The following is a 21,445-nucleotide window of genomic DNA, read 5'->3' on the forward strand; positions in this document are numbered from 1 at the left end:
TGTGTGTGGACACCCAGTTCTGGAACGAGGAGCTTCCTTCCTACAAACCTGATCCTTTGCTGGAGTGGAGCCAAGTGCTTTTACTGTGGAGTGAGAGCGCCGGCATGTGGGATTAATCAAGAATAGATCCGTGGGTAGAGAAACATACAGTTTCCATTTGATGATCAAAAAATCCCTTGGGAGGGAAGTGTGGGGTTTTCTGGTCCTGTGGGATGGCCATGTCAGTGGGAATTGTGCACTTCTGATGATAAGTAATTCAGTGTCTGGTTCCTTGGCGCTTGGAGGTCGTAGCTGCTTTGTCATCTTATGTTCTGAGCCCCTTTCGCTACTCAGTGCTTAGAAGAAGAGCAGGGGTGTAGCAGCCGCCATTCAGGCCAGCCTGCCCTTGCCAGGGTGCCTTATGGCCTGGGGTGAACTTGGAAGCAGTGATGTCTTTGCCTCCTCACATCACAGTAAAAAAAACAAAAAAAAACAGGGGGAGGGGGCAACCAGACTTTCAGGCAAATGAAGCAACAGCGCTTCAGTGGTTTTGAGCTGAGCTGTAACTGCTGGCTTTTCACATAACTTTGGAGTCTGAAAAGAAATGAAAGCGTTTCTGCTTATCTGGTACATCTGTGCTGCAGCATGAGCCGCTTTCCTTGATGTCTGAGTTCTTCCTGCTCTTGTCAGAGCCTGTGTCACTGCTCCTGACCCTTCACAAACCACCGCTGAATCGGGGGGTGGCTGGGGAGCAGGGATGATGTGCCAAAGACACCGTCTGCTGTTGCCTGAAAAGTGTTTTGTGTGCTAAAGGTTTGCTGGCTGGGGGTGGCTGGGAAGTAAAGTGTGCGTGGGTTGAGGAGAGCTTGCACCGAGGTCTGCTGACTGCTGGTGGATTTCTGAGGGCCTGTTTTCACTGTAGGTTGAGACCCTTGATTTTCAATAGGGAAATGACTGATAGTAACTGGAGGGACAAGGAAGTTCCTGGCTGGATGCCTTGAGTGTAGGAGAAAAAAGTGAGCTCCAGATCTCAACAACTTTTGTGTTTCTTTTATAAATATCCAATCTGCAGATACACTGGATACGTGCGTTTATCTTTCTGCAGACTTACAGTATCTCTTGTTTCTTAATGGATCTAATGGTTTCCCTCTGCAAAACCTTTCTTTTTGCTTTCTCAGCATCATTTGATTTTCTTTCTCTTCTGTGTTTTCATTTAGTTTTTTTTTAAAAAAAACCCACCAAACAAAAAATGCTTGCCAAAAAACTCTAGTGCTCCAAAGGAAAGAGGAGACCTTGCTGCAGAGCTGGCATCTGCAACAGAACACTCATGTTTGAGCGAGCTGGTGCCTGTGCTGTGAGGTTGGGCCCCCATCCCCTCTCAGGGGAGATGGTTGGAGGGGACCTGGTTTGCCGTGCTGCCGTCGCACACCACTCCGTGTAGAGGAGGTCATGCTGGTTGTGCCTCTTCCACTGAGGAGCATGGGCACGTTCATCGAAGCTGTAAAATCTCAGCCTTGCAGTGTTGTTTTTGCATTCGTCCTTTTGCGTTTGAGCGGGCAGTGTTGTGGTCCCCCACCGGGACCCTACCGAGGGCTACTTTGTCCGATGCAAATGGAGGCCCGTGCACCCTCGTGAGGCCCTTGCAAACACGAACTGCAAGCTGCTGAAGGCTTGGCACTGAGCTGTGCGGAGCCTGTGCGTGTGCTGGCCCAGGGCTGGCCGTAGCCCTGGCCTTGAGCCAGCGCAGGGACACCTTCCAGTTGCCAGCTGTGACTCAGAGTAAGCTTCAGAAGTGTGTGGCTGTGCCTGAGCACAACAGACATCTGAGGGCAAAACCCATCAGCAGCAGTGTCATCAGCAGGGCTTGAATTGTGGATTTCTGTGCTTAGTTCAGTGCTCGTGTGCCATATTCAGCCCGCTTATTTCTATAGTTTACAGTCAGGGTTTTTATTTCTTTTCAGCTTCTAAATACCTGACCGGTTTGGTGTCAGGTTGGCTTTAGTGTCGTGCTGCAGTGGTGGGTGCTGGCAGTGCTGCCTGGGCGGCAGGTGCTTCTCCAAAGGGATTTTGATTTCTAGAAACAGTCTTCCCTTATGCTGAACTTGTGGGTTTTTATTAATTTCTTTTTATAATTATTCCTAAACGTAAGGCTTAGGAGCCTGCTGGACCAGCTGCCAAACAAAGAGCTCTTGGGTAGTGGGAGAAGACCTTAAAAATAAGCGCTCTGCAGCACTGCCCGTGTTACACGGCTGCAGAGGGTTGTGCACCAGTGGGAAGGGAGGCAGTTGTTCAGCTGCATCCCGGTGAGTAGTGGGGTTATTTGCCCCGCACCAAACCATCCTGCTTCCCCATCCATGGCAGCTCTGGCAGTTGCATCCCTCTGTGCGATGGGCAGAAGTGCAGTGCGGTGCCTCTGGCCCCGGCAGGGAGAGCACCCAGGGGCCAAGGATCTGCTCCTGGTGGGGACAGTGCCACATCCCTTTTACCAGTAAAAGGGAACTGCTCGACTTGCTTGATTGTAAGAGTTTTCCTGGAATTTGTGGCAGTGTTTCAAAGGACAGTCCCGTCCTGTGACCAGCTTGTCCCCTGGAGCCTGTCACAGCCCGTGGCTTTCTTTAAGTACAATAACGCAACGCGGGGCTGGAGGGTACATACCTCCTTGGCTGCCCTGCAGGGAGAACCTGGCCCTGTCCCAGGCTGGTGGCTGCTGTAGGAGATCCTGGACCCACAGGAGATTTGCTGGACCGGGAAGCAGCAAAGAGCTTTAGAGGCAGATGCCACCAGAGTTTTGATGTCCCAGTGGAGATACCTGGGCTGGGTCAGTCGAGGGCCCGTGAGCCCGGGGGGAGGAACTCTGAGTGAAGGAACTTGCAGGAACAGCAGCACGCTGGCATGGGCAGTGGTGCTGCTGCTGTTGTCTTTGAGTTCATGGTGGTGCTGCTCTGGGTTTTATCGACTGTTAACCAGCAGGAGCAGGCTGGGATGTAGCATTAAATCACTTAAATAAAAAGCCTCTCATTAAACAAGAAACTCAAAGCCACATGAGTTTTAGCTTCTGTTTTACATAGGTCTCCTGGGAACTTTCTCTCTAGCTGCACAAACCTCTGTCTGACCACAAGGACTTAGCAATTTCTTTAAATATCAATAAATGTCATGTAATAGTGGAGCTTGTGCAGGAGTATGGCTCTGAATCACAGGACTGATAAAGAGGCTGACAGCTGATTAGAGAAAGTCAGATTAGTCAGCCAAGACAAGAGTTTGGGTGGGTTAAAAACTAAAACAGGTATTTTGCCTCGGGACTCCTGGGAGGGCGAGCAGGGAGTTGAAGCTGCCCATGGGGGGCTCGGAGCAGACTGCTGGTGGCTGCACGTTGCGGTTGGTAAAAACCATCACCTTCACTTAGCTGGAGCCCTGCCAGGATGCTCCCTTCTTCACATCACTGTTGAGCCCACTGGGAAAATGGGTAGGCAGATGACTTAAGAGGATTGTTAGTTTTCACAATACGTTATGGCAACTGGTTACATCGCTTATGTTCATCCTACCATTGATGGTTGTTCTGGGTTTTCTCTTTTTTTTTTTTCTTTCTTTCTTTTCTTTTCCCCCTGAATTCTAGGTTTAGGTGGAAAAAATGAGTGGGTGGAAGGAAACTTGAGCAAACTGGCATCAAAAATTACAATCTTGACAATTGTAGCTCAGCTACTTGCTGACCACAGAGGTACCTACACCTCCAAGAGGCTTCATTTTCCCCCTTGCTTTAGCTTTATGTTGGCACCTGTCTGTAAGCCCAGGCAGAGCACTGTCTCTGACTGGACCAAGAACCTTTTTTTGAGGTCTAACTCAGGCTGAAATGGGCTCTGGGAACATCTGGGCATGTTGCCAGACTTGCTTTCTTAGAGGTAGCTGTTGATCAGTCATCACCCATGCGTGGACAGGATGGAGGTCCCTTAAAGTGGAGTGCTAACTGCCACCAAACACCCACCACCACCACCCCCCCCGAAGCCCTGCCAGCAGCCGGTGGTGTTTACGGAGTGAATCCCCTGTTGGTTTGACGTAAGGTACAGAAATAGAAATGGAAGCAGGAACAAGTACCTAGGTGTTCCCCTTTGAGGAGACGGCACTAACCACCAGAAGTCATGTTCGTGTCTGTTCCCCATACCCAGGACCAGACTGCCGGGCTGCGAGCTTTTCTTTTTTCCTCCCACAGCTTTGATGGAGGAGCATCCTCGTACAGACTAGCCAAGGGTGTTTTCCTAGCAAGGGGAAACAGGGATTCAAATCCCTGCTTAAATTAAGGAGGCGTTTTAACCATGTTCCTTCCTTCTTAGACAAGGGCTGTACTTACAGGGAGGGGCAGTGACAGCCTTACCCCTTCCCCGTGTTTTAGAACCAGGGTACGCTCCTCCCAGAGAGATCCAGGAGATGCCGAACTGTTAAAAACCCGTCCTGTGTTTTTGTACTGGATGAGGTTGATTTGTATCTGGGTCAGTTGCTGCGGTGGTTTTTTTCTTCAGTTACTGAGGTGTGAGGAGTGGCGTTCAGCAGTGCTGTGCGTGATGCTCTGTGCGTTCATGGCCGGTGAGCTGGTTTTGTAATGCTGGGGGTGATACTAATTTTTGGCCTCTTAACAGCAAAGTGAAAAAGGAAGTAAACAGTGAAGTATAAATTGTCACAAAGTTTCCTGCTGGTGCAGCCTTAACTGGAGCAGTAAAATCTAACAGCGGCTACAGAGAAATGGGGAGTCTTCTCAGGACATTGAGCAACGAGATGACAAAATAGCAAATAAAATCTAGTGCTGATAAAAGATGTGTAAAGGGGTGAAGAAATCTCTGCTTAAGTAAGAGGAACTGTAAATCGGCCTTTTTCACACAGAAAGGAGATCTTTTGAGTTACGGGCAGTGGCTGGTGATGGCAGAGGGGGTGAAGAGGACGCTGGAAATGTTGGAGGACCTGTGCCGTGGCCATCAGCCCCTGGCCCTGCGCCCACTGCCCTGCGCCCACCTGGCAGCCACGGGGGCTGGGGGTGGCTGGGGGTCCTGAGCGCGGGCGAGACCTCGTGCAGAGGAGGTGAAAAGGGAACCGGTTGCCGGTATGGGAGGAAGGGACACCAAAAGATGTTATCAGGTGGCCAGCTCAAAGTGACAGCAATATGTTTCCAAGCAATGCACATATAATTTAAATAGGGAATCCGTTGCCGCTAGGCTTCAGGGATCCGTGGGTTCAGGTGTGTGTTGGTCAAGCAGTTGGAGAAGTTGTTGGTGGCTCTGGAGAGCGATGCTTTCAGTGCAGCTGCCCCACGACCAGCAGCTGAAGACAGCGGTGCCCGGGCAGGACTGCTGCCCACAGCCCAGCTTTTCGATGCTCTTCCCAAGCCCACCATCACCAGCAAGCGAGTCACTTCGGTGGTCTCTGACCTGGCTCCGCAGAACCATCTTGTGATGGTGTAAAAAGGAGAACGGGAAGAGGGGCAGGCACGTCCTCTCCTGCAGCCATAGCAGCCTTCACTTGCAAGTACGGTTTCAAGTCTCAACCTGTTAAAAAAAAAAAAAAAAGAAAAAAAAAAGAAAGAAAAACTCCCCATCGTGTTTCTTCTCATGATGACAGTGACACAAAGGAAGCTGTGAGAAGCGGCACCCGAGGTGTGATGAAATCATCTGCAGCTGTTGTGGGTTCAGCAGCGCGCGACTGTGTGGGAGTCGATGGAAAGAGGGGGCTGCGATGCAGGGTGTTTGGAAACAGGCCGAGAGCTCTGCTTCCAACCAGAGCTGTGTCAGCCTCATTTGCCTTGTTTCAGGTATTGAATAAGGCGTTCCAAAAAACCTTGATGCTGTTTCTGAACAGCTTAAGGTCCTCAGAATGCCCTGAGACCTTCCCTGGGTCTGCGCTGTTGGCACAATAAATTTTCTTTTGGCCTAGCACAAATTAAACGTAACTCTGTGTGAGTCAGAAAGCCACTTGTCACTTCAGCACAAAGTCCACCTGGCGAGGTTGTTGGCAGAGACCTCAGTGCTCTGCTGCTCGGCATTAAAACCCTGTCGGGGAGAGGTGCTGCTTGAGCAGCCAGAGGAAATACTTCATGCAGAATAAAGGGGATGTTTGGGGTTTTTTTGCTCTCAGTTACACTGTCATCCAGGCTCCCAGTCCAGTGCTGCAGACCAGATTTATTACTCAGAAGGCTTTCTGGAGCAAAGATTTCTGTGGGAGTATCAGCATTTGGCTGATGGAGAACTGCAGGCAGAGCTGAGAAAGTCCAGGTGAGGAATGGATCTTGCCTCGCACACAGCCTGAAGCTGGGCAGGACGCAATCCAACAGCACTGCTGCCTGCTGCTGCGGTGGCTGGCTGGCTTCTCCACACCTCCCGTGTGCCAGTGCCGTCCCCACCTGAGGCTTGCTTGGGTGGCAGAAATGCAGGAGAGCATCTCTTTGCTGGCGCGTGATTGCTCTGGGGCTGGAGCAGGGGCTGGTGTTACGGATCCCAGGCCATCAACAGGGCACGAAAATACACCTTCTGTAGATCTAAGGAACATCTTGATTCTCCAGATGTCCATGGCAACGTCAGCCGAGGGCTTGTGAGACCTCTGCACTGGAGAGTGTGGCCCAAGCAAATCCCACCTGGAACAGAGGTGCCGAGGCAGGGGGAGGGCAGGCAGGTCCGTCCCCCCCCCGAACTGGGCTGGTGTCAGCTGCCACGACTGTTACACCTGCCTGCCTTAAAAAGGGACTGTTAATGCTAGTGTGAATAAACGGCATCGCTGTGGCAGCAGGGGACACGGCTCGGGGTGTGCCCACGGGGTTTTCTAGGTGGGAAAACTTGAGTTGATGAAGTTTGTCTAATTGAACAATTTTTGAACTTCTGACACTGCGTTTTGTAACATCTTCTCCCCTTGGAAGCTAAAAGTAGCTGGGGGGGGTTGAACAGGGCCATCCTCGTCCCCTCCTACACGGCTGGGTACAGGGGACAGTGGCCAGAAGGGATGGTGATGGGCTTGGGACGGTGCTGGCCTTCAGCGACAGGAATTCAGGGTGTCTTGGCAAATCTCCCGTGGGGCAGGTGAGCAGCTGCAGTTTGCAGCAGTGCGTTTCGGCCCTTTGCAAGCCAGGTTTTGCATTTCTCCCCAGCGCAAGGAGGAGGTTAATACAATTTTGAAAAGGCATCAAAAAAGTTCTTCAGGTGCTCAAGAGGCATCAGCAACCCAAGTGCTGCCACGCATCGGTCCGTGTTGGGCTTGATGATCTTAAAGGTCTTTTCCAACCCCAGTGACTGTGATTCTGAGTCCCTCTAAGCGTGTATTGGTGATGCAGGCGGCTACAGAGGGGAGAATGGGCCAAGAAGGGCATTTACTTTTTTTTAAAAAAAGGATGTTTTTATCATATACAACAAGAAATAAAAAACCCAAATATTTTTTCGTTGCTGTGAACAAAGTACCATGTGCTTTGTGTTTTCCGTGAATTAGCGGTGCTTACTCAGCCAACATGCTCTGGGTAGAGACACACTGGCTCAGACTCCTGCAGGGGTGAGGTGGTGGAGTTTTGTTTTATTATATAAAAGGGGTTTTAGAAAGAAAAAAAATCTTTCTGTGTTCCAACACTCTCTGAGATTCACATCATTTTTCTACAAAATATATATATTTTTTATAAATTAAATCTATAAAACAACATTTGCATTAAATAAAAACTAATACCATCACAGTATTTTTACATTTCAAAATGTAACGCTTCAAATGTTCACAGAAAAATAAATTTTTCAAGAAGGTGCAAATGAAGTACCAGTCAAGCCCAAAGCTTTCTGTTGTCTGATTTTAGAGAAATTATTATTAAAAAAAAAATAAATCCACATTTTAGCCTTTCTTAAAAGTCTTTCAGAGCCTGTTGGGTGGCACCTTTGACTGTGGCTTATAGTGAGTTCCCATTACAGTAAACTTCAGAAAGGTTTGGTTCCTCAGGCTGTGTTTTAATTACGCTGCTGTTAATCAAAAGTAGGTGTGATGGCACAGGGTCAGTTATTAGTGAAAGGGCAATAATTTGCCCCATCTCTGTTGAAACGAGGACCCGAAAGCCTCGGTGGATGTCTAGCCTGGATAAAGCCCCTGGAAGCACAGCCTCGTGTTAAAGCTTATCCGAGGCAGCGATACAGCCTGAAACCGTGTGGCTTTTGAGCCAGAAATGGGAACCGATGGCAGAAAAATAGTGTCTGGATGCTTCAGTGACTTTGTGATTTGGGGGTGTGTCGTTTGCTACACCCCAGAATGGAGGCTTGGGTAGTTATTGAAGCAGCAAGTCCTTTGGGGCCACCTCACGCTCCTCGCTCTGTGGTCACCATGGCTTGAAGCAAGCTCTGGGCGCTCCATAGATCCACTGCTTGATTGTCTGTTGTTTCAGAAATGTATAATACCATGTCTATAATACTAATTTTTATGATCAAATTCTTTCTGCATAGCAAGACTCCAGAATTTTTGCCGCCTTTTGCTGCAGCCAGGATGCGTGACCAGTACACGACCACTTAATGTCCCCACCTGTGACAATGGGACACAGCATCGCCTCTCACCATGGGTCCGTGTCCTCCTCCTACACCAAAGCTACCTCCTCCTGGCTGCCCCACTTAGGTACAGTGCCTGTGGGAATTACACAGTGTTACTTATGTTCAGAGAAAATTTGCAGCCAAAGTTTTAATGTATTTTTGGTCAGGTTTTGTTTTTGGGGGGGAGTTCTTTGTTTTTCTCCAGCCTGCACTGAAATCAGCAGAAGCTCATCTAAGTCATTGCTCTCGGTGTCCTGGGGGAAAAAAATTGAGCCAAACCCACAAATCCAGTGAACACTTGAAGTCCTGGCAACTGCTGGAGGAAGGCCAGTGTTAGCAGTCCATGGCGTCCTCCCTGAGCTCATCTCTGGAGTGCTTCCTCACGTAACTGAGGTGGTGGAGCTGAATGCTGTCTTGCAGATCCTGCCTGGAAAGGCGTCTCCTGAACTCATCTGTAGTAAAGTAGTAAATGACTGGGTCCACGCAGGAGTTCAGGCTGGCGAGGCACAAAGCTACAACATGAAACACTGAGATCACCTTCTGGACACACCCGTTTTTAATCTTTTTGGTTTTGACAAAGAAATCCAGTGGAAAGCTGATATGATAAGGTGCAAAGCAAATCAGAAATACCAGAGCGCAGGTGAGAATCATCTTTAAAGCCTTTTTTTTCTCCCCAAGGTCATGTGAAGCAGAATTTTTTTCTTTTAGTGATAAGATAGTCTTCCACGAGCAGTATACGATGATGAGTAGGGGTGTTACAAACCCCAACAATTCACCTATGGTCATCATCACGATGGAGATGGGAAGATCAACTTCCTTTACGGGGAGATCCACAAAACAGGTGTTTTTTGCATCCTGGTGAAGTCTGAGAAGGGGGAAAGGCAAACAGCCAACACAGACCACGACCCACCCAAGGATGCTGATATACACATCACAGATGCGCTTGCAGTCGCTGAATTTGAATGGGTGCATAAGAAACAAATATCGTCTTACGCTGATGCAAACCAAGAAGTAGATGCTTGCATACATATTGACGTACTTCAGGTAGAAGCAAAACATGCAGAGACCTCCTCCAAATTCCCACGTCCCGGTCAAGTAGTAGAAAATCCTCAGGGGCAAGGACAAGACCTGGGATAAATCCGCAATGGCTAAATTGATCATAAATATTACAGCCCTTTTAGTCTCTTTCATGTACCCATAGAACACCCATAAAGCTAATGTGTTCCCTATTAGTCCAGGGATCAGGATGAAGGTGTACGTAATCGCGTAGTAGGGCTTGAGGTCTGTTTCAGTGCAGGTCGAACTGTTCATCATGGTTGTGCTCCAGATCCGTGCTCAGCCTCGGCATGGTAACATGTTCCTCGCGCGTCCTGCAGCCAGGTTGTCCTCAGGTGGTCGGTGCTTAAATAAAAAGGTTCAGCCCTGGCGCCCGTGTGTGAGGCTTCGCTTACCAGACAATCGTGTCCACTCTGGGGAGGAGCTTTGTTATGGGGTGAGTTAATTAAAGTCCTGCTCATGTGCTTTGCTCATGCTTTTTGCCAGAAGTTACCAGACCTTACTGTAGTCGGTTGCAGGATTGACAGAGAGGGGATCCACACCCTGCATCATCGTGTGCCGAAGCAGTCAACAGTTTGTCACCAGAGCTGCAGCTCTGTCACCTTTTGGGAGGCATTTCAGCCACTTCTTCCAACACAGGAGCTTGGCAGTGAACGTGGCCCCACAGCTGCAAGACAGAAAGGTGCCGTTATAATGCTGCAGGGAGACACAGGTCTTACAAAGCGAAAGGTACGGGGAAGCCTGCAAGAGCGGTAGGAGCATCTCCCTAGCAGAAACCTGTTGCTAGTGACAGCTGTGGTGGGCAGCCCAGCAAAGGGAGATGCAAAACCACTGAGGAATAAAAAGTGTTTAACGGCTGCTACAAACCCGCCTCCCGTGCTGTACTGCCAGGCAGAAGTCACCTCCGATCACAGGGTGTATTTAAGATGCTGCCAGGTTTCTGCAGCTGCATCTTTCCCAGCTCCAGCTTCTCCAGATGAATCTCCCTTTGCCTCCGGCTGCGCTGGCTTCCCCGTGCCCGAGCATGCAGCCAGCACAGAGATGCTCCAGTCAGTGCTGTGCCTGCATCCCTCCTCGCTGCCCCGCTGCGGGCAGGGGGATCCTCTCGCCTCACACAGCACTCAGGAGTTTAACGCTCTTCTGGTCTTCCCAGGAAAGCCCCTCAGAAACTTCCCACCTGCACCACGGCTACAGACAGCCGAGAAGACGAGAGATTGACACCTGCCCCTCATGTAAATAAGCCAGACACACGTGCTGGACAAATGACCGCTCTCCCCAGTGCAGCTGGGGCTGCTGCAGAGGGGGTGCAAGTCCCAAGTTGGTGGTTTTTGCTGAATCAGGGTCAACTTTTTCATTTCTCTTTCATAAGTAGAAGATAAAACTTCCTTGCGTGCAAGCAGGGATGACTGGCCTGCTTATTAAACACTTTTTGCTGCAGAGCTACCTGCATTATATTAAATTCATCTTTCTCACAACTGCTTTTTCTAAGCCTTTCCTCTACCTGCCTGGCACATGTGACTGTTGTGGATGTTGGAAACACTGTCACAAAGGTGACTGTAGGTGGACTTCATTTTAAAATTGTTTGCATGGGAAGCAGCTGATACTATCTGAAACTGTCAGACAGAAGAAAAAAAAAAAAACCAGATCTGATAAATATAGAGGAAATTCAGATCTCTGTCCAAACACTCTCAGGTTTGCCTCTTGCTTCAGCACAATGAATTAACTTGCAGGTCTAAGTGGGAGAAGTTTTTTGGTACCAACCAGGATGCCAAAGGCACATATGTGAAGACAAAACTATACCCTGCTGCAATCCGTGACTTTTTTCCTGTGCTTTGAGGTATAGGTGTTAAAATGTGAACGGTTGCTAATGAAGCCAATATGAAGTCAACGTTCAGCCCTTGCCAGTGTGATTGCACCGAAACTCTGTAGTAGCTTTGGGTGAAAGCAGAAAATCATCAAAATGAAATGGTTCACAGGGGCAGCTTTTCCGTGTCTGTTTGGGCAGTTTCTCTTGTGTGCCACTGAGTAACGAGTCCAGTGAGACTGAGATGTCTTCCTTTCTTCCAGGGAGCCAGCATCTGACACAACCAGTAGAGCAAAATGGCTTGTGAAATAATCCCATTAAACTCCAGAAGCAGCAATTAATAAGCCATAGAGTGAATTAGCCTTCTGTTCAGAGGCTTCCCAATTCTTTTATTAATTCTCCACCCAACTTCCTACGCACAAACCTCCACAGCTAATATTAAAAACCTGAGTAATCTCTTAATCATGCAGGAAAGCTAATTGGTGCTCACCTACTCATTAGGTTTTATCTGTTACTGGTGGGCAACTTGGGCCGAGGGCTTCGGTTTCCATTTGCTGGAGCTGGACTGGGACAAGCAACCCGGAGAGGGTTGTGGATGTGGCTGGTTTTTGGGTACCTGTCATGCCCTGGGGTTCGTGGCTGGTTAACCCCTCTGGGGCTTCCTGACAGCGGTGCCTGCTTCGTGCGGGTTCCTCCCTTCTCCTCTGTACTGGGATCGAGCCAAAGCAGTTGGCCAAAACCAGTACATCCTCCCCAAGTAGTCAGAAATTGCCTTGCTGGGTTTGAAAAAATGCTGGATATAGGTACAGGCAGAGCAGGCTGGCTGGGAGCTGCTTAGTGGGGACTGGTACTTGGGGAGGATGGGAGGGATGCCCTCCTTCAGCTTGGTTTTCCATGGTGATGCTGAGGCCCTGTGAAGACATGTCCATCTTTACTGTTACGGCAAACTCCTCAGCGTGATGTGTCCGGGCTTCCCATCATGGTCCTGGTCCTGCCAGCATGTCTGAGGCAGACGACCGTGTCGTAGGTCCCTGGGCTGTGCACTGGCAGTGGGAGGAGGGCACCAAGGACCGGGTGCATCCCCCCACTCCCGAGAGCCCCTCTGTGCCTCTTGGCTTCCCCAGTACCAGCACTGTCCCCCACAGTGGGGGTGCCCGGCCTGGCAGAGCAAGGGTGGATCACAGGGAGCTGCACAGCTTTGGCTTGAGTTGATTTTCACATTTTTTTCACCCAGAATATCTCAGCTTCTTGCCTGAAGTTTGCTCTGAAGTGGCAGCAGCGAGGTGCTCGGGTGAGGTTGCGGTGCCCTCGCTCGCTGCCCGCGCGGGTGTCCCACTCCTGTGGTACCCAGCGCTGCTGGGGCAGGGCTGTGCCTGGCTGGGGAGCATCTGCAGGGGCACTTGCAAGCAAAAGCCTTAAACCTGCATTACGCACCTCTTCCTTCCAATCATTTTTTGTAATTTTATTTTTTTTTTAAACAATGTTGTCTTTCATCTCGTCTCTTGCCCAGGGGCTCCTATCACCCAGTCAGGGAGGCTGAATCATGCTCCTTTTCCTCAGGCTGCATTCCCAGGAGGCTAAATCCACCGTGTCTCCATCACTGGGCTGGGAGACACACAGAGGGAAGGACAAGGTGCAGTCCCAGCCCATCTGTTACAGCCCAGCACACACATACACACACACACACACACAGAGCACACTAGCATTTTTCCTGCTGCCCTCCCAGTGCCTGCATCCCCTCATGCCCGCTGCACCGCAGCTTCCCCACCACACCACCCTCTGCTCCCTCCAGCCTGGCCCCAGGGCAGGGATGCGCTTGCAGCACCATAAACCTGCAGCCCCAGGGCTCTGAGACAGCCCAGCTAAGCCAGGGAGCAGCGAGGGCGCTTGCCCAGGGCACCCAGAAACGCCCCTGCCAGAGCCGCTGCCCTCCGAGAGGGGGTAACAACACAGCAACGTGAGAAACCGTGCTTTGGAAATCCCGAGCAGCAACATTGCACAAGTTCAGCCAAACATGCTGTGTAAAAACCAGCAGTATGTTAAAAAAAACCTCCAGAAAGAGGAAATTTTGCTGCATGTGCTGTGCTCGCTTCCCTTCGGTGCAGGGGGCTGGCTGCGGTGGTAGGTGCGAGACTCTCCCCAGGCACGGCTTCCTTCTGCCCCTGAATGGTTTTTCCCCCCTTATTTTGCTGAGCAGACCCCACGGTCAGCCACGTCAGGGCACTGGGTGAACACTTCTCACTTGTACGTGATGAGTCAGAAGCCCCAGGTGAGTTTTGTAGACAGCCTTTACAACCAGGGCTCACCAATGCTTGTATTGTGTAAATGCAGGGCATGTATTGTGTAAAGTATTTTCTATATGCTGCAGGGCAGCCATGTATCCGTATGTTCCATATGAACAAGTGCAGGAGCTGGGGATGTGGGAACAGTCACTAACAGCCACAACACCTGTGAGGACCATGCCTACATCAGAGCCCATCACCCCTCTGGGAGCAACCAGGGTCCTCACCTGACGGTGGTTATAACTGCCCAGGTCCACACAAGCTCTAGTTAGTAAATCCAGCCACAGCAGCTCTTAAAACCCAGCTCAGTGAAGGAGAGACTCTTAAACCAGTTTGGGGGATTGTAGCCCATGTTTATGGGTGCTACCCCTGCTGCAGCATTGTGCCTGGTCCCCTCTTGATGACCCTGGAGGAACCTGGGATGCTGACCAGCACCTCCTGCTCCCTCCCAGAACCAGGTAAGAGATCAGCCTGGCTGGATCCTACCACCAAGCGCCGCTCTTGCAAGGACTGCTGCTGGCCTGGGTGACCCGGGCACCCTGCGTTTGGTGCTGGCCTGCTTTTTATGCTGTAAGAACTTGTAGAGCCGGTGGCAGCGATGGCCTGGGCTGTGCCTGGCAGCCTGGTGTCGGCTGCTGACTTACCCCTCTGGGGGGAGGCTTGGGAGTGCCGCGGAGCAGGACCTCGCTTCTGGTTTTCCTCTTTCTCCTCCACAGCCTAAAGAAAAAGGAAGAAGTGCGCAGGAGTCATTTCAGATGTAAATCTAGTGTCCAGCTGAGGCTGTGCAGGCAGAGGTGGTGGCCCAGGGATCAGAGCAGGGCAGCGGTGTCCAGTGCCGGGCTTCCCCCTGTAACCGCTCCTTTTCTCTGTCACCTGGACTGCTGCTGTCCTGTTTCAGCAGATATACTTACTAGTAGTAATAAAATGGGTATTAACTGAAAATAGAAATGGTAGAAATATAAAATTATGATTGCATGGGATTGATTCTAGTTCTTTTAAAAAATGTCAGGGGAGGATAAAGGCTTTTCTCCCTTGAAGCAGTTTTCTGGTAGGTATTTGGGTTTTATCCCCTCTTCCACAGGGGCGATGTTGCCTCTTGCTCTACTAACTGTGGAGAGGGCTTTTTCTAATTCTTTAGTAGCGTCTACCCACAGAGGCCGCAGCGCTTTTGTTAGGCATCCTCGGGGCCTCCTGTGTTTTCCTGTGCTTGTCCTGACACAGCAGAACCCCTGCCCTGCTGTGCGCTCTGCCTGCCCAGCCCCAGCCCGGGGGTCTCCTCGGCGGCACCTCCCAGCCCGGGTACCAACCGCCTCCAGAGCATCCCTCCCTCCCCTCACCCAGCGCCGGTTCTGCACCATGCACCAGTCATACTCTGAGTTTGCCAATGCTGTTTGCAAAGCGATACGGGTGAGAGCAGCTTTTTCATTTTGACTCTGCTGCAGAACAAGCGTCTGTTCATCCCGTCCGATTTCCATGGTTAACTGGGACTTGAGTCACTAAAGGTGCTGAATGTTTGTTCCAGTGGAACAGCCACTATTTTATAGATTAGGACTGTGGGGCAGTGGCACAGCAGAATGAAAAGGTTTCTTTCTATTTGTTCCTTCATTAATTTCTCATTATTAAGGTAACTGAGTGTTTCTGTGGTGTGCTGACCCTCTGCCTTGCTCATGCTCCCTTCCTTTCTGCCCATGTCCATGCTGGGAGGAGCGACAGAGTTGCCGTCACCTGCTGGAGGGAGACTTTTCCCCTCTGTCACTGAAATTTTGGGAAGGGGCTGTGGGGCTGGAGCCCTGGCGGGAGCTCCCTGGGCTGGGGGGCTGGCTGTGCGCTGGCAGTGGTGAGTCAGGCAGGCAGCTGGGGACACCAGGGGGGGATTTTGCCTGGGCAAATCCCAAAAATATGCAGGAAAATATAAATACTCTGCATTAATGCTGTGTGAAAGATGCTGCTTTTGCCTCTTAATCCTTAGTAAAAGCACTTGTTGTCCCCTGTTGCTATTCATCCTGGTTTAAAAGGGAAAATAAACCCCTAGCAGCAGTGTATTAGCCTAATCCCCCACGCCTCTTCTCCCCTCCCGGCACACCCTGATGTCCCTGGTAGATGTGAGTGGCAATGAGCACCAAAGCTACGAGTTTTCCACCCAAACCGCCAGCAGTCCCCCCGGCAGCGCAGCCGTGTGCCCCTGCTTGGGCCGCAGATAACCCTGCCTCCTCCCTGCCCGCTTCTGGCAGCCAAGTGGAAAATTGCCAGTGGAAAGTCAGCGTGCTGCCTCCTGGGAGGGACAGAGCGCTGAAGAAAACCCATGGGACAAATGCAGTGAGATGAACCCAAGCGAGACCCAGAGTGATGGGCTCTCTCCGGTTCTCTCTGGGCTCGCGGAGATGGGGCTGTGTGGCATCAAAGCCCACCTGCAGACGAGTCCCCTCACAAGCAGCTTGTGGGCTTTGCAAAGGCTCAGAGCGGCCACATTTGGGCTTATTCTTAAATGCGGCTTCTTGATGCTTGCATAAGTCATGAAAAGTAGGGTTTGAAACTTGATGGCTGGCTGGTCTGGGGTAAGCTGTACCTCTCCCCTCCCCTGGAGACACGGGGCATCTCGTGAGCACTCCCAGGCACTCGCTTTCTATCAGTGGGGCCGTTAGCTCCTCACCCTGGGCTTAGCCTGCGTCCCCTTGCTGCTACTCATTTACTTCTGGAGGTTCACAGGGCTTGGTGGTTACCCTGTGCCCCCCTGCCCCTCGGCAGGGTGCCTGACACCCCTCTCGGCGCTCCTAGCGCAAGCAAGAAGAGGCACCAAGTCTGCGTTGCAAAAATCGGGGGGGGGAAGTAAAATTTAAACCCGTTAGCCTGAACTGAAGACAAGCGGGGATAGAAGAGTATCAGGCCTACCTCTGCCGTCTGGGCGAGCTGCTCTGGTGTGAGACGGGGGCCCTGGCCCGTGGGTGCCGCTGGCGGGTCCCCACCCCTGGACATGCAAAGCAAAAGCACAAGTGCCGGGAGCAGCCCCAGCGTGGGAGGGACGGGGCCCCCCGGCTGGCAGCGCCCTCTCTGCTGCTCCTCCTGCCCCGCGCTGGATATCACCCTTTTTCTTTCGTTTTTGGGGTTTTTGGGTGGTGAGATATATATGTATCTCTGTTGGTTTCGGGGTGTTTTGGAAACTGCCACCGCGACTCAGCAGTCGCCGCTCACGGTGGGGCTGCCAGCAGCCTCCCCTGCTCTTGGGGTGGTGGGGGGGGGAGGGCGGGACACCTGGACCCCCAGCATCACCTGGCTGGAGCAGTGGGGGCTGCCGTGGGCGAGCGGCTGCTCCAGAGCCCACTTCTGCAGAGGAGATGGAGCTAACTAGGCTGGTGAAGCGAGATGCTTCATCCGTGATTTTCCTCACCCTTCCAGAGCTTTCTGGGAGAGGTTCCCTCGCTCCCATCTGGATGCTGTCACCCTGGGCTGCAGGTCCCAGCGCCCAGCGCCGCGGGGGGCTTCAGAAGCTGCTCCCAGTCCCGTTTGGGCTTCCCAAAAGCAGGGCGCTCTCAGCAGGCGTTATTTCCTTATCCAGTGGATTTCCACAGCTCACGTGGAGCAAACCAGGGTCACGGCTGAGGGCTCGTCTCTCCCAGACGAATGTTTGGGCCCCGGAGCGGTGTCGCCCCCCGCCAGGCTGCTGGGCCAGGGCGGCCCCGCGGGGAGCCCGGCGGGTGCTGGCCATCAGCAGGGGGCGGCGCTGGCCGCGGCCGCCCTCACCGGGTTGAGCAGCAGCACTTCTGTCCTACCCGTCTGGGGACTCCAGCCCAAGAAGTATTACAAACAATATTTATTTTTTTTTAAGATCAAGAAGGAGCAAGTATTCTTGATTCATTGGCTATTTTGAAAAAGTGACTTTTTTTTAAAAAAAAAAAACATTTTTGTAGCAATTCAACCTAAAATTACTTGTAACTTTTAATTTGCATTTATTCACCTTTCTTGCATGTCTGCTTGGGAAAACAGGACTTATTTTGTGGCTTGTGGAGAGGGTTGCAGCTCTGCAGGAGGGTCATACAGGTGCCCAGGTGCTCGGCAGCATGGTCCGCTGCAGTGTCCCCACCACAGCATCTCTGCTCGCGGCAGGTACTAGGGACTGTGGCTCCTACTCCTTTAAAACAGCATTGATTTCCTTGTACAATCATGCCAGCTGATAGCAGGGTTTTTCAGCTCTCTACATCTTTTTATTGTGGTTTATAGGAAATTAATCTCTTGGGCACATTATGGGCTTTTACAGACTCGCACTGTGCCGGGTTTGTCACCCCTGCGGTGGCACAGCTCCTCACTGGGGCTTTGCAGATTGCACTCCCCAAAACATGCGAAAACTTGCCCATTTCAGCAGCTAATACTCCTACTAGTTAAAGCTTCTAACCTTTTTTTTTTTTTTTTAAGCCTGCTGATTGCTTAATGTGCCTTAATTAATGTTGTGTGGGAGCCAGAGCTTTCAGCACTGTGGGATCTTTGCTGCAGAGTTGTCCCCATGGGTGCAGGGATGGATTAATCTGCTGATGCTTTTGGACTAAAGCAGCAGAGGTTTGGGGTTTATTACTTAAACAGGGCTTGTCGCTGTTGTGGTCTCCTGGGAGGTGTGAACCCTCGGTGGAGGATGCTGGCCTGGTTCACGTTAGTCCTGGGGCATTTCCATAATTGCAGTGGGGTCTGGGATGCCAAACTTTCCCCATGCTTGCCAGCAGCTGCCTCCGCTGTGCACTGTCACACTTTGCAAAGTGTTTTCACCATAATGATTTAAATTAAACCCTTTTTTTTCCACCCCCTCACCCCAAAATAGTGTGATGCAAAACCTGACAGTCCCCAGGCTCTGCCCCTGCCCTGTCAGCCTTTCCCTACATGATGCTGACACCCCCCTCCACGGGGACCATGGGTTGAGGGGGAGAGTTTAGATGCACTTCAGTAGACAATAAAACTGAGGCCAGTCCTAAAAATAATGGCAGCACTAAACCCCCATGGCTGAACGGCACCTGGCTCTGGAGATGACCTCCTTTTCTTTTCCTAATCAAACACGTGATGGATGCTCAATTTTGCACTTTCATTTCCACAGAAGCCAGCCTATTTATGAGAAAGCCTAGCCTGTGCTAGGGGCAGCGAGTGTATTTACTGTACAGACGGGCTTTGTTTTAAAAGCACCTTTCAGAGCATAACCATATCCTGTTTTGCTGGTGCCATGCTCTGTGCACAGCCGGTGCGCATCACCGCCAGCATCCGTCCTGTTTCCCATCCGTCCCAGAGCTGTCACGTGCGGCAGCGCTGGCTCAGCCCCTTCTTGGGGTGCGTGGATGGGAACCCGAGGGTGCCCTCCCCAGCTCACCTTTACCAGCAGCAGAGTGCCAGGCGCAGAGTTGTGCCATCCCCTGGCACGGGGTGCACGGTGGCAGCGCTGACCCTCCCCAAACCTGCCTCAGCTGAAGCCACCAAAAATCAGGAGGATTTGGAGCTGGGCACCAAATCACAAAGTAGTTATTTTACAGTGGAAGACAATTTTATTTAAAATTTAATTTTTCTCTTAATACTTCTATTTTGCACTATGTTTTTTATAAAGATCAGAAATTTTCAGTTCATCTAAGCTCGTGCTTCATAATGTTGTTGGAGATCCTCAGGCAAAACTAGCTAAAGGTCTTTCTGTCTACAATGACAATCTTTAAGAGAAGTAATTCCTGAGAATACATTGCATGTCTGTCTTCTCTCCCCGTGGCTGGTGTTATTTTGCTCGGTGATGACCCAGGAGGAGCCCAGGGAAGGGCACGCACCGGGCAGGAGTGTGTTTGGAGAGGGGGAGCCCGCAGCTGCCAGCATCAGTGGGGCTCACACGGAGCCAGGGATGCAGCCGTGCTGCTGTCACTGTGCCGGGGGCTAAGGTGTTCTGGATTTTCCTTTGCAGCCTCAGTGCCTGCCCTGTTCACCTATAGCAGGGAAATTTTCCTTAAAAAAAAAACCACAAAAACCCCACAAACAAACAAAAAACCCACAAAAAACCCCAAACAAACAAAAAAAACCCCAAAACCAAAAAAAAAATCCCCTGTTAAGAGGAGCAGCACCAAATGAATGATCGGTGTGGCAATTCCTGCTGGAAAGGACTTGCTGACTGCCAAAAGGTTGAGGCTTTGGCTGTTTCTCAGACGAGAGCTAGCCCTTAGAGTGCTGAACACGGCCAGGGCATCGATGCAGAGTTCCCAAAACCCTTCCCTTTGTGCTGTGAGCAGGACCCTGCAGCACAGGAGGGGCTGAGGACAGCCCGGGCTTGCTGAAATGGTGCTGTCCCACTGAACACCCATGACTTGGGCTTTGCAGGGTGTTGCTGGCTGAGCCCATGAATCAAAATTCAGACTTGGGTCTGATGAAATCATGACTGTCTGGAAAGCTGCTCCCTGGCTCGGCTTGCTTTAAAGCAGTGAAATTTGCTTTCTGTGCATTTAGGTTGCACTGGAGTTGGAGATGCTGGCGTGTCTGTTCCTGTGGCAGGCACAGCGCTTTCCCTCTGCTGCGCGAGGTGGGTGGATGGGGAAGCAGCTCACTGCCAGCTGTGGTGGCTGTTAGCGCCATGCCAAAAATCATGAGAGTCTGAGTCTCGCTACTGGGTGGGTGGTGCGAGCTCCACTGAGGCGGAGTGCTTTTCCAGAGGCAAAGTCACTTTGGGGCTGAACTGGAAGCATGTGGTCATGGAGGGAGGAAAAAGGTATTTTTAGCAAAGAGAAAAGCAACCTTCCCTCCTTCCTTGCAGTGCCCTAGAAAGTGTTGTGCACAAGAGACCTCAGCTTGCATATTCCTAAGTACTGCATAATTTTAGGTATATGTAAGCGTAGTATGTGTGCAGAGGGGCGTGTATGTATGGGTGGATGCAAATGTATAAAAGCAACTAAGCAGTTGTAGCCAAAGCCAGCTGTAAAGGATTAAGCCACGTGGAGGAATTAATATCACGAGAAAAGCTCAGGATACACAGATGCTGTCGGTGCTGGCAGAGGTCCGGCTGAGCTGCCTGCTTTGCTCTCGCCGCTGCTGCAGCCTCTGGCTGTTCCCGAGGTGGGGGGGGTGGGGGCTTCAGAAGGCCTCCTGCCAGCGTGCTGTGCTGGGGGGGAAATCATCACAGCTAAAATAATCACCAGCAGCTTATTGCTCTGGGCTGCTGGACTGGCTGAGGCCAGCCAGCACAGCGACCCCAGCGCACTGTGCCATAGGCTTGTCCGCAGGAAGAGCTGGGGTTGGTACGTGGGACACGGAGTGCCCTGGGGCAGGGATGCGCTCTTGGTGCCATTGCTGCTGGCCATGCTCACAGGGGTACGGCCAGGGTCTGTAATTACCTGGAAATTTCCCTTACCTGAAAATTAATGAGGCTAAAGTACAGCACTGCTGCTATTACTGGCTGGTTTTTGCCATGTGAATAGAAGGTTTAATGCCCGCAGGTAATGGCTTTGAGAAAGGAGTTTTTCAGGATTTCTGATTTACCCTGCCTCCTCTTCCCCCGCACACCAGCTCCCAGTGCCTTGCTCTTCAGCCCTGAGCTTTGCCCTGTAAGAAGTTAGCTCACACCTGGGCTGCAGCAAAGCGAATCCTCAGCGCAGCAGCTTTTAGGCACACCGTAGAGCCAAGAGACAGGCATCCCCCAGCCCGCTCTGACCTGCTCTCCCCCAGCTGCCTCTCTGCAGTGGGGACCAGCAGCATCCCTGTCCATCTGCCCCCACCTCAATGCGACAGAGCTCCTGCTGACCCCAGATCCCTGTGGTTTGTGTCCCGGCGCCCAGCCAGAGTGTTTGTGGTAGTGGAACTTGGCGGACTGTGAT

The 21,445-nt window shown here is 51.4% G+C and overlaps 2 protein-coding genes and 1 long non-coding RNA gene across 4 annotated transcripts in view; 2 read left to right on the forward strand and 1 right to left on the reverse strand.

Annotated features, from left to right (window-relative positions):
* The first annotated feature begins 5,539 nt into the window (after positions 1–5,539).
* LOC129737404 (uncharacterized) lies at positions 5,540–9,257 on the forward strand. The gene is made up of 2 exons (XR_008735209.1): positions 5,540–6,230; positions 6,518–9,257. It is a non-coding gene; the product is annotated as an uncharacterized LOC129737404 (long non-coding RNA).
* On the reverse strand, positions 7,493–16,712 carry GPR174 (G protein-coupled receptor 174). Its single transcript, XM_055727290.1, has 3 exons — positions 16,527–16,712; positions 14,282–14,354; positions 7,493–10,218 (listed from the first exon to the last, which is right to left on the reverse strand). The coding sequence occupies exon 3, from the start codon at positions 9,807–9,809 to the stop codon at positions 8,829–8,831; it is 981 nt and encodes a 326-aa protein (XP_055583265.1). The 5' UTR covers positions 9,810–10,218; positions 14,282–14,354; positions 16,527–16,712; the 3' UTR covers positions 7,493–8,828.
* A 104-nt stretch (positions 16,713–16,816) lies between these two features.
* Positions 16,817–21,445, forward strand: part of LOC102058672 (fibronectin type-III domain-containing protein 3a-like) — a 233,106-nt gene continuing 228,477 nt past the window's right edge. For both annotated transcript variants that reach the window (XM_055727293.1, XM_055727294.1), the window contains exon 1: positions 16,817–16,827. The gene's annotated coding sequence lies outside the window, so the exon portion shown is untranslated. The remainder of the gene's footprint in view (positions 16,828–21,445) is intronic.

The sequence above is a fragment of the Falco cherrug genome, chromosome 15 (assembly GCF_023634085.1).
Source record: "Falco cherrug isolate bFalChe1 chromosome 15, bFalChe1.pri, whole genome shotgun sequence".
Taxonomy (NCBI): Eukaryota; Metazoa; Chordata; class Aves; order Falconiformes; family Falconidae; genus Falco; species Falco cherrug.